This window comes from Mauremys reevesii, linkage group 2, assembly GCF_016161935.1.
Source record: "Mauremys reevesii isolate NIE-2019 linkage group 2, ASM1616193v1, whole genome shotgun sequence".
NCBI lineage: Eukaryota > Metazoa > Chordata > Testudines > Geoemydidae > Mauremys > Mauremys reevesii.
Genome location: NC_052624.1, coordinates 284,884,988 through 284,897,103, shown reverse-complemented (window position 1 = coordinate 284,897,103; position 12,116 = coordinate 284,884,988). Strand labels below are relative to the sequence as shown.

General features: G+C 62.4%; 1 protein-coding gene across 4 annotated transcripts in view; it reads left to right on the top strand.

Annotated features, from left to right (window-relative positions):
* Positions 1 to 4,959, top strand: part of LOC120397502 (alanine aminotransferase 2-like) — a 44,193-nt gene extending 39,234 nt beyond the window's left edge. For all 4 annotated transcript variants that reach the window (XM_039523443.1, XM_039523446.1, XM_039523444.1 and 1 more), the window contains exons 8-12: positions 7 to 143; positions 1,463 to 1,637; positions 1,949 to 2,104; positions 3,402 to 3,514; positions 3,840 to 4,959. In XM_039523443.1, the coding sequence (XP_039379377.1) occupies positions 7 to 143; positions 1,463 to 1,637; positions 1,949 to 2,104; positions 3,402 to 3,514; positions 3,840 to 3,930 (672 nt within the window). In that variant the 3' untranslated portion in view covers positions 3,931 to 4,959. The remainder of the gene's footprint in view (positions 1 to 6; positions 144 to 1,462; positions 1,638 to 1,948; positions 2,105 to 3,401; positions 3,515 to 3,839) is intronic.
* Positions 4,960 to 12,116: the final 7,157 nt, after the last annotated feature.

The following is a 12,116-nucleotide window of genomic DNA, read 5'->3' as shown; positions in this document are numbered from 1 at the left end:
CCGCAGGTCTATCAGGACAACGTCTACGCCGAGGGCTCCGAGTTCCACTCCTTCAAGAAGGTCCTTTTCGAGATGGGCCCCACGTACTCGAGCGTGGTGGAGCTGGTATCCTTCCACTCCATCTCCAAGGGCTTCATGGGAGAGTGAGTGCCCCCCGCCCGCCCCCCGCCCGCCCCCCGCACCCAGGGGCATGGGGCAGAGCACGGCCGGCGTGGCAAGCCCCCTGTGCTGCCCCCCGGTGGCTGTGCCCCCCATGGGCTGAGGAAGCCCACTGGCAGTGACGAGTGGGGCCGTACTCCTGTGCCCACTCCCAGCCAGGCCCCGGGGGCAGGGAGGAGGCCAGGGGGGGATGTAAGTCCATCCCCATGGGTGACTAGCCCCGGAGGCCAGCTGGAGCAGGGAGCTGGCAGCCCCCTGAGCCAGCTGCTCAGGCCCTGCCCGGGACCCCCTGGCCACCCCTCGGGGCAGTTCTGACCCAGAGCTGAGCCCAGCCGAGCTGCTCACAGACACGCACACGCCGCCCAATGCCCCCCATGGCTTGCGTCTCGCGGGAGCATGACATGCTGGGCGGCGCCGAGACGTGCCCCTTCGCCCCAGGCTCCCAGGGGGAGGGGAGCCAGGCCCCTTCGCCCCGGGGTCCCAGAGGGAGGGGGAGCCAGGCCCCGCCCCCCCTGGGGTCTCAGAGGGAGGGGGAGCCAGGCCCAGCCCCCCAGGGGTCTCAGAGGGAGGGGGAGCCAGGCCCCGCCCCCCAGGGGTCTCAGAGGGAGGGGGAGCCAGGCCCCGCCCCCCCTGGGGTCTCAGAGGGAGGGGGAGCCAGGCCCGGCCCCCAGGGGTCCCAGAGGGAGGGGGAGCCAGGCCTCAACCCTCAGGGGTCCCAGAGGGAGGGGGAGCCAGGCCCGGCCCCCCGGGGTCCCAGAGGGAGGGGGAGCCAGGCCCCGCCCCTCAGGGGTCTCAGAGGGAGGGGGAGCCAGGCCCCGCCCCCCAGGGGTCCCAGAGGGAGGGGGAGCCAGGCCCTGCCCCCCGGGGTCCCAGAGGGAGGGGGAGCCAGGCCCGGCCCCCCGGGGTCCCAGAGGGAGGGGGAGCCAGGCCCCGCCCCTCAGGGGTCTCAGAGGGAGGGGGAGCCAGGCCCCGCCCCCCAGGGGTCCCAGAGGGAGGGGGAGCCAGGCCCTGCCCCCCCTGGGGTCTCAGAGGGAGGGGAGCCAGGCCTGGCCCCCCAGGGGTCTCAGAGGGAGTGGGAGCCAGGCCCGGCCCCCCGGGGTCTCAGAGGGAGGGGGAGCCAGGCCCCGCCCCTCAGGGGTCTCAGAGGGAGGAGGAGCCAGGCCCCGCCCCCCCAGGGGTCCCAGAGGGAGGGGGAGCCAGGCCCGGCCCCCCGGGGTCCCAGAGGGAGGGGGAGCCAGGCCCCACCCCCCAGGGTCCCAGAGGGAGGGGAGCCAGGCCCCAGTCTCACCCTCTCGCCCCCCAGGTGCGGGCTCCGTGGGGGGTACATGGAGGTGGTGAACCTGGATCCGGCGGTGCAGCAGCAGCTCTCCAAGCTGGTGTCGGTGCGGCTGTGCCCACCTGTGCCCGGCCAGGTGCTGCTGGACGTCGTCATGAACCCACCAAAGCCTGGCGAGCCCTCGTACCAGAGCTTCATCCGGGTAAGTGTGGGGGGCTCGCAGCCATGGTCCCGATCCCGGCCTCCAGCGCCAGCTCCTCCCTGGGGGGCACCCCCCACACCAGCCCCATGGGCATCTTAGCCCAGATCCACCAGCTGCCCCCTGCACCAGCCCCTTTCCCCTCTCCAGGGAAGGCCCCATACCCACCTCCTCCACCACCCCATGGGCCTCTCCCCTGACCCCAGGCCCTGCTATACCCAAGAGCCTGTCCCCACTTCCCCTTGCCTGCAGCCCCCCCCTTGTCCCCCATGGCAGCCCCTGCCACTCAGCGCTGTGGGTCTCTCGGCTCCCAGGAGAAGCAGGCAGTGCTGAGCGACCTGGCCCACAAAGCGCAACTGACCCAGGAGATCTTCAGCCAGGTGCCCGGGATCCGCTCTAACCCCGTGCAGGGCGCCATGTACTCCTTCCCCAGGATCCAGATCCCTGCCAGGGCCGTGCAGGAGGCCCAGGTGAGAGCCGGGCACGGAGCAGCCTCGGGGCTGGGAGAGCGGGTCTGGGAGAGCCGGGCATGGAGCAGCCTGGGGGCCGTGGGTGGGGGAGCAGGGCCGGGGACGTAGGTGGGAGAGCGGGGCCGGGACATGGGTGGGGAGCGGGCTGGGGCCGTGGTGGGGAGCAGGGCCGGGACGAGGTGGGAGAGCAGGGCCGGGACATGGGTGGGGAGCAGGGCTGGGGCCGTGGGTGGGGAGCGGGGCCGGGACGAGGTGGGAGAGCGGGCCGGGACATGGGTGGGGAGCGGGCTGGGGCCGTGGGTGGGGAGCAGGGCCGGGACGAGGTGGGGAGCGGGCTGGGGCCGTGGGTGGGAGCAGGGCCGGGATGTAGGTGGGGAGTGGGCCGGGACATGGGTGGGGAGCGGGCCGGGACGAGGTGGGGAGCGGGGCCGGGATGTAGGCAGGGAGCGGGCTGGGATGTGGGCCGGGAGCGGGGCCGGGGATGTGGGCAGGGAGCGGGGCTGGGGCCGTGGGTGGGGAGCAGGGCCGGGATGTAGGTGGGGAGCAGGGTCGGGACGAGGTGGGGAGCGGGGCCGGGACATGGGTGGGGGAGCGGGGCCGGGGACGTAGGTGGGGAGCAGGGCCGGGATGTAGGTAGGGAGCGGGCTGGGATGTGGGCCGGGAGCGGGGCCGGGATGTAGGTGGGGAGCAGGGTCGGGACGAGGTGGGGAGCAGGGCCGGGATGTAGGTAGGGGAGCAGGGCTGGGAGGTGGGCCGGGAGCGGGGCCCGGGATGTAGGTGGGGAGCGGGCCGGGACATGGGTGGGGAGCGGGGCCGGGACGAGGTGGGGAGCAGGGCCGGGCCGTGGGGGGGGGCGCTGGGCCGGGGACGTAGGTGGGAGAGCGGGGCCGGGACATGGGTGGGGGAGCGGGGCCGGGACATGGGTGGGGGAGCGGGGCCGGGGACGTAGGTGGGGGAGCGGGGCCGGGGACGTAGGTGGGGGAGCAGGGCCGGGGATGTAGGTAGGGGAGCGGGGCTGGGATGTGGGCCGGGGAGCGGGGCCCGGGATGTGGGTGGGGGAGCGGGGCCGGGGACGTAGGTGGGGGAGCAGGGCCGGGGACGTAGGTGGGGGAGCAGGGCCGGGGATGTAGGTAGGGGAGCAGGGCTGGGATGTGGGCCGGGGAGCGGGGCCCGGGATGTGGGTGGGGGAGCAGGTCCGGGACATGGGCAGGGGAGCGGGGCCGGGGAGAGCCGGGCACAGACCAGGCATCTCTCCTCCCCTCCCATCTCCCCTAACCCGGCCCTTGCTCCTCCCCAGGCGCGGGGCTTTGCCCCAGACATGTTCTTCTGCCTCCAGCTGCTGGAGGAGACGGGCATCTGCGTGGTGCCAGGGAGCGGCTTTGGGCAGCGAGAGGGCACCTATCACTTCAGGTAAGGGCCCCCCGGCCTCACTCCACACCCAGGTCCCCTGGGAAGGGCTGGCAATGCAGAGCTGGGAGAGACCCGGCAGTCTGCCCCACTGCCCCCGAATCCTGACCCCCAACCACTCTGCCCAGGTCTCACCCCCCCAGCCCCACTGCCCCTCAATCCTGACCTACAGCCCTGCCGCCTCGGGAGGTCCCTGACTCCCGCTTTCTCTTGTGCCCAGCTGTGCTGGGTGACGGGGGAGGAGGGTGTTAACGGGCCCCTGGCTCCCGGGGGCTGGCAGGTTGGGCTCAGCCAGGTGCCCGGGGCTGAGGGATCTCTCTGCCCGCAGAATGACCATCCTGCCGCACGTGGAGAAGCTCCGGATCGTGCTGAAGAAACTCAGCCAGTTCTATGCCAAGTTCACCCAGGAATATTCCTAATGTGCTGCCCGGGGCAGCCACCAGCTCTGCCCTGCCTGCCCGTCCAGCGCCTGCCGGGGGCTGGGGCCACTTCTCGCTCTGGCAGTGGGACTGGCAGGTGTCCATGCCCCCGACTGGGAACCCACCTGTGCCAGCCCAGCTGCCCGGCTCGCCAAGTGCTCCTGAGGGGTGCCAGGCGCTCGGGGGCTGTGCCTTGCCCCTGACACTCCATCACCCCCCCCGGCCTTTGGGGTGGGGCAGCTCGGGCACGGGCTGCACCAGCACCAGGCAGCTGTGTGCCAGCGAGCTCGCAGCCCCTGCCCCCCCTGCGGCCCAGCTGGCTGAATTCCACTAGCCCCGTGCGGCCTGCTGGGCACCGCTGGATGAGGTGGGCCCTGCGGGTGGGTTCCAGCAGCACCCTTTGTGCCGTCTGTGCTGGGCTCCCCCGTCCTCCCTCTCACGCCCGTTCCCCAGGCCAGGGCAGGGGGCACCACGCTCTGTCTGCCAGAGCCTGGCCAGGCCGGGACTCCAGCTCCCTGGCCCAGGCAGTATCACCAGCCCTGCCTGGGCCAGCACAGCCCCTGCCCTCCCCGCATCAATGCCAAACTCCAGGTGCCCACCAGCTCCTCCTCACCCACTGTCCTGAAGTGCCTTGTTCCCCCGCCTCCTCTGCTGGCCCTGTGCCCTGCAAGGGGGCAGCCCAGCGGCTCTGTCTGCCCCCTAGGCCAGGCCAGCAGGGCTCCCTGCGCCACCCCCTTCCCCGGGGCAGGACAGAGCCACCCAGGGGCCCAGGCTGGGCACACGGGGCCTGCCCAGGTGGAGAGCTGCCCGCGGGTGGCATGGAAGCTGCAGCCCATGGAGGGATGTGCCAGTGTCACTGATTGAGCCTGTGGGGCTTTGCTCTGCCCCCGCCCGCCCCCCACGCCTGGGTCCTGGGCAGAGACGTGGCCGGGGGCAGGTGCATGAGGCTGGGTGATGGTCAGCTGGAGACGGGGCTTCACGGGGGCCCGGCCTGGACCCCCCCAGAGCAGCAATAAACAGTTAATGATGGGTTGCTGTGCTGTGTGTGTGTGTGTGGGGGCATTGCTCCGGGGGGGCACACTGGGACACACGGCCACCCCAGTCCCTGCCAGTGTGGGGCACCGCAGGCCACGCTGCTGCTGCCCTGGCCCCGGCTGGGCACCGTCAGGCAGGTGGCAGTGGTGGGGCTCTGCCCCAGTCTTGCCGCCCCCCACAGTGGGTCTCTGCAGCCTCCTGGTGGCTGAAGGATGAAGAGCAACAGCCCGACTAAGCAGGACCCTGCCCCACATGCCAGGCCCTAGGGGCTGCTGTGTCTGGGTGTGGGGCGGGCCGGGGTGGGCACGGCGACGCTGGGGAGCTCGCCACCTTCCAACCCAGCAGGGGTCTGGTGCTGCTTGGGGGTACGGACGAGGGGGTCAGGGCACCACCTCGATGTCAGGCACGGGGAGGGGTCGGCCTCGTTTCAGCACCCGTCAGCCCGAGGGCTCAGCCAGCAGAGCCGCTCTTGGTCCGAGGCGCCGCCTGAACCGAAGCCGCGGCCTTGCCCCACGTCCCCAGCCCGGAAGCCGGCCAGGCTGCATGCCTGGCGTTGGTCGGCAAGGCCAGCCCACGGGGCACGAGCGCTGGCAGCAGCGGGCACCGCTGGGGAAGGAGCTGCCGTATCGCCCCAGCCAGCAGATGCAGGTTCTCGGCAGCAGCCAGCCGGATGGTGCCGTCCATGCACCGCCTGCCCTGGACTATCCCCGATCCTGCGTCACAGGAGGGGAAACTGAGGCAAAGGGAGGGGAAACTGAGGCACGGGGTGGTGATGGAGCTTGATCACACATTACACGGCGAGTCAGTGGCAGAGCTGGGAAATGAACCCAGGAGTCCGGACCCCCACTGACGTGCCCTGACCCATCAGATGAGGCTGCCTCTGCCAGGACAGTGCCAGGCACTGGTAGCCAGAGTTCCCAGGCAGCTGGTGTCATGTGGGCAGAAGCGTGACTAGACGGAGAGGCTGAGAATGGCCGGGCGCTCGCCCCCAGTACTGACCGTGCCAGCCCCAGAGGGGCTCTTGTCTCTGATTCACCCGTTGGGCACCCAGGGTTGACGACGCACAGTGCTTTGGGGGTGAGGTGCAGTGCCTCCTGGCTTGGCCAAGTACCTGCCTTGATCGCCCCAATATCCAGGGCCCAGGGGCCTCCTCGTCCAGGTGGTACTGCACCCTGACGGCACCGGCCAGCGCTGTGGCATCCACATAGAGAGGGTGCCCAGGCACCAGCAGCACCATGCCTGCCCTCCTGAGGTCCTGCTCATTGACCACCAGGGAGAGGACAAACTGGACAAGGAATTAAATGTCAGAGAGTTCAGACAGGCAGACAGCTCGGCTCTGACCTCCCAGCCCCCAGGAAAGTGGAAATCCCCCATCCTAGCAGTTACATTGCCTCAGTAGCTGAGCTCGCTCACCCCCTGTGATGATGCGGTTCTGGCGGGACCCAACTGAGAGTGCCAATTGCTCAAACAGGGCAGTCACAGCCCTAGGCTGGGGGTTTTCCACCTCTAAGGCAAACCAAACCAGCCAGACAAAAAGGACTTTGGTCTCACCCCACTGGCTAACCACAAGTCACACAAGCAATTTCCTTAGACACTCCAGTCTCCCAGTATCACCACCAGTCCCACTCGTCCTGGGGATGAATGGTTATGAAAACCAACACCCCAATAAAAGAAAAAGGTTCTCTCGATCCCAAAGGACCAAGCCCCAGACCCAGGTCAATATACACATCAGATCTTACCCACAAATCACGCTGTTGCCAATCCTTTAGAATCTAAAATCTAAAGGTTTATTCATAAACGGAAAAAGGTAGAGATGAGAGCTAGAATTGGTTAAATGGAATCAATTCCATACAGTAATGGCAAAGTTCTTAGTTCAGGCTTGTAGCAGTGATGGCGTAAACTGCAGGTTCAAATCAAGTCTCTGGAGTACATCCCCCGCTGGGATGGGTCATTCAGTCCCTTGCACTGAATGCACTGCTTGCATCCGAAGAAGTGAGTATTCACCCACGAAAGCTCATGCTGCAAAACGTCTGTTAGTCTATAAGGTGCCACAGGATTCTTTGCTGCTTCTACAGATCCAGACTAACACGGCTACCCCTCTGATATTCAGTCCCTTGTGTAGAGCTTCAGCTTGTAGCAAAGTCCCTCCAGAGGTAAGACGCAGGACTGAAGACCAGATGGAGATGATGCATCAGCCTTATATAGGCTTTTCCAGGTGTAAGAACCTCTTTGTCCTTACTGTGGAAAATTACAGCAAAATGGAGTCTGGAGTCACAAGGGCCAGGCCCTGCACTTTGCTGAGTACAAGGCGTATCTGCCTCCTCTCAATGGGTCAATTGTGTAGCTGATGGTCCTTAATGGGCCATCAAGCAGGCTAGGCAGAGCTAACACCAACTTGGCTGGGATGTTTCCCAGAAGCAGAGCACAACTTTGAAATACAGACAGTATACAGCCAATACTCATAATTTCAACTACAAAATGACACAGACAGCATAATCATAACCAGCAACCCATAACCTGGTCTTAGACACCTTATATGACCCCCTTTACATACGATTTGGTGCCACTACAGGACCTCGGTTGCAACCCATGTTCTATATGGTCCCAATTTATATCAATAACGTCACACCCCCACAGCCTCCAAACAGGGCCTGTCCAGCCCTAGGAACTGGGTGAGCCATATTATCTCCCAGTGTGATTGTAGGGAAATCCCCATTAACTGCTAGCAGTGTGGGGCATAGGACACACAGTAGAACAATTCTGATTCTCTTCACTAGAGGGCATCAGGGTGACATATACAGCGGCCAGCTCATCCAAGTATTTTCACTGTTAACTGAGAGGCAGGTGAGGGGTTCACATGAGACCCTAATCAAGCTGAGAGGGGCACCCCAATAGGGACCCTTTTTCCTGGGGCCCAGTCTGGCAGCCTCCGGTGCAGCCCTGCCCAGGACTCAATGGTGGGGGGTAGAGCTGGGCATGGAGGGAGGGGCACTGCTGGACAACTGCCCCCACCCCCGCCAATGCCCCAATGGGCATTCCCATTACTGCAGCTGATTTACAGCTGGCAGGTCTGGCCCTGGGTTCCAGGAGAGGCTGGGAAAGGGGGCGGGGGGTGAGTCATGTACAAGACCCCCCCCCCCCACCATAACCAATGGCCACCAGGGTGCCGGGGATTCACCAGCCTCCTCAGCTGGCACCTGCCATATAACAAGAGCCGTGGGGCAGAGCTGGCCAAAGGTGCCCCTGTGAGCCCCTCTCTGGGCAGCCCATGGCCCCCCTCCCCAGGTAACCCCTCCAAGCCCCCCCCCAGGTAATGCCTCCAAGCCTCCCTCCCCCAGCTAACCCCATGGCCCCCCTCCCCTGGGAACCCTGCTAAACAACCAGTGGGGCCCCTTGACGATGAAAATACAAAAGGAGCGCTTAAAGATGATAAAGTCATTGCGGAGAAACTAAATGGATTCTTTGCTTCAGTCTTCACGGCTGAGGATGTTAGGGAGATTCCCAAACCTGAGCTGGCTTTTGTAGGTGACAAATCTGAGGAACTGTCACAGATTGAAGTATCACTAGAGGAGGTTTTGGAATTAATTGATAAACTCAACATTAACAAGTTACCGGGACCAGATGGCATTCACCCAAGAGTGCTGAAAGAACTCAAATGTGAAGTTGCGGAACTATTAACTAAGGTTTGTAACCTGTCCTTTAAATCGGCTTCGGTACCCAGTGACTGGAAGTTAGCTAATGTAACGCCAATATTTAAAAAGGACTCTAGGGGTGATCCCGGCAATTACAGACCGGTAAGTCTAACATCGGTACCGGGCAAATTAGTCAAAACAATAGTTAAGAATAAAATTGTGAGACACATAGAAAAACATAAACTCTTGAGCAATAGTCAACATGGTTTCTGTAAAGGGAAATCGTGTCTTACTAATCTATTAGAGTTCTTTGAAGGGGTCAACAAACATGTGGACAAGGGGGATCCGGTGGACATAGTGTACTTAGATTTCCAGAAAGCCTTTGACAAGGTCCCTCACCAAAGGCTCTTACGTAAATTAAGCTGTCATGGGATAAAAGGAAAGGTCCTTTCATGGATTGAGAACTGGTTAAAGGACAGGGAACAAAGGGTAGGAATTAATGGTAAATTCTCAGAATGGAGAGGGGTAACTAGTGGTGTTCCCCAAGGGTCAGTCCTAGGACCAATCCTATTCAATTTATTCATAAATGATCTGGAGAAAGGGGTAAACAGTGAGGTGGCAAAGTTTGCAGATGATACTAAACTACTCAAGATAGTTAAGACCAAAGCAGATTGTGAAGAACTTCAAAAAGATCTCACAAAACTAAGTGATTGGGCGACAAAATGGCAAATGAAATTTAATGTGGATAAATGTAAAGTAATGCACATTGGAAAAAATAACCCCAACTATACATACAACATGATGGGGGCTAATTTAGCTACAACGAGTCAGGAAAAAGATCTTGGAGTTATCGTGGATAGTTCTCTGAAGATGTCCACGCAGTGTGCAGAGGCGGTCAAAAAAGCAAACAGGATGTTAGGAATCATTAAAAAGGGGATAGAGAATAAGACTGAGAATATATTATTGCCCTTATATAAATCCATGGTATGCCCACATCTCGAATACTGTGTACAGATGTGGTCTCCTCACCTCAAAAAAGCTATTCTAGCACTAGAAAAGGTTCAGAAAAGGGCAACTAAAATGATTAGGGGTTTAGAGAGGGTCCCATATGAGGAAAGATTAAAGAGGCTAGGACTCTTCAGTTTGGAAAAGAGAAGACTAAGGGGGGACATGATAGAGGTATATAAAATCATGAGTGATGTTGAGAAAGTGGATAAGGAAAAGTTATTTACTTATTCCCATAATACAAGAACTAGGGGTCACCAAATGAAATTAATAGGCAGCAGGTTTAAAACAAATAAAAGGAAGTTCTTCTTCACGCAGCGCACAGTCAACCTGTGGAACTCCTTACCTGAGGAGGTTGTGAAGGCTAGGACTATAACGATGTTTAAAAGGGGACTGGATAAATTCATGGTGGCTAAGTCCATAAATGGCTATTAGTCAGGATGGGTAAGAATGGTGTCCCTAGCCTCTGTTCGTCAGAGGATGGAGATGGATGGCAGGAGAGAGATCACTTGATCATTGCCTGTTAGGTTCACTCCCTCAGGGGCACCTGGCATTGGCCACTGTCGGTAGACAGATACTGGGCTAGATGGACCTTTGGTCTGACCCGGTACGGCCTTTCTTATGTTCTTATGTTCTAACCCCAATCTCACTGGGAGTAACCCCAGACACCCCAAGTAATTCCTCTGACTCCCCAGGTAACCGGCTCTCCCCAGGTAACTGACTCCTCCCCCGAGGGAGCCCCAGGAGGGGGCTGGCCCTGTACATTCAGTCGTGTGTCTCCTGGGTATGAAGGTTTAAAAGAGACCTGGATAAATTCATGGTAGTGAAGCCATCAGTGGCTATTAGCCAGGCTGGGTAAGGAATGGTGTCCCTAGCCTCTGAGTGGATGGCAGGGGAGAGATCACTTGATCATTGCCTGTTAGGTTCACTCCCTCTGGGGCACCTGGCATTGGCCGCTGTCAGTAGACAGATACTGGGCTGGACGGATCCTTGGTCTGACCCGGTGTGAGGAAGTGGGGCTGTGGTTAATGTTTCCTCTGAATACTGTGGGGGGGGGCCTCAGTTCCTGGCCGACCCTCTGTTGCCTGGCAACTAATGGCCGGGCCCTTCCCCCCCGCCCCCCCCCCCGCAAGGGGATGCTAAAGGTGGGGGAGAACAAAGAGCTCAGGTGACCTCCTGGCCCGGGAAAGGAACTCAGCCGAGAAAGAGGGGCTGGAGGGGGTTCAGTTTGGGGCTGGCTGGGGACCGGGAGTGAGGGGGTGTCTGGCTCACTGCCCCCCAGAATGGACCCGGCTGAGGGGTCCAGTTTGCTGTACCTACAAGCTCTGTTTTAGCCCGTGTTCCTGTCATCGAATAAACCTCTGTGTCACTGGCTGGCTGAGAGTCACGTCTGACTGCAGAGTGGGGGGGCAGGACCCTGTGGCTTCCCCAGGACCCCGCTGGGGGGACTCGCTGGGGGAAGCGCACGGAGGGGCAGAGGATGCTGAATGCTCCAAGGAGAGACCCAGGAGGTGAAGCCGTGGGAGCTTCTTGCCCTGCAGACAGGCTGCTCCGAGGGAGAGGAGGCTCCCCAGAGTCCTGCCTGGCTTTGTGGGGAGCAGTTCCAGAGCAGCGCCCAGGGACTCCGTGACACAGGCTTGCCCAGCTCACACTGCAGCCCTTGCCAGGAGAGGCCCCAGCACAGCTCCAGCCCCCGGCAGTGGGGGCCAGGACTCCAGGGTCTGCCCTTTCCTCCGGCTCATCCCGGCGCCAGGATTCCAGGACTGCTCTGAGCACCGGGGCGAGGGCAGAGCGCCCACAGGATGCCCCCAGACTGGTGACTGCAGGGGCCCTGCCCACACACAGCCCCGTGACGCCAACGCTGGGCAGAGGAGAGCACACAGGCAGCCACCCATCTGGGGCCCTGGGGATCCGCCTCTCCCTGTGGGAGCAACCCGAGATCTCCCCACACGCCGATTCCCCCAGCTCTCAGCCTGGCAGGCTGCTCCACTCACTCCCTGCTGTCTGGCCCGGGTTAGGCTGGGCAGAGAGGGGGCATGGGCTGTGCCCACATGGGTACTGAGACAGGACGGGCCTGGCCTGGGAACAGGGTGAGTGTCTCCGCTCTGATCCCATGCCGGTGGCTCACAACGCCACCCAGCCCTGCTCCGGGGAGCAAAGCCTCCGAGTGGGGCTGCTGGCGACCTGCAGGCCTGTCCGGCTGACCCACCTCCCTCTGCAGCGCTAAGGCATCACAGAGCTAGTCCGGGGCCAAGGGGGGGCGATCACCGTCCAGCCAGGAGAGGAATCCGTCTGGCACAAAACGGGCACAGCTGGCACCAGAGGCCAAGGTCCATGGCAGCCTGGCTCGGGAGTGAATGCCTGCCCCAGATGGGCACGCTACCCCTTCCAGGCACCCAGGCCACCAAGTTTGTGCCCATCCCGGACAGCTGGCAGGAGCCTGGCCGGGGCAGAGGCATCTGGTGCCCAAGGAGCCGGCGCGGTCCCTGTGGAAGGAACGTGCCCCTTGGCCAG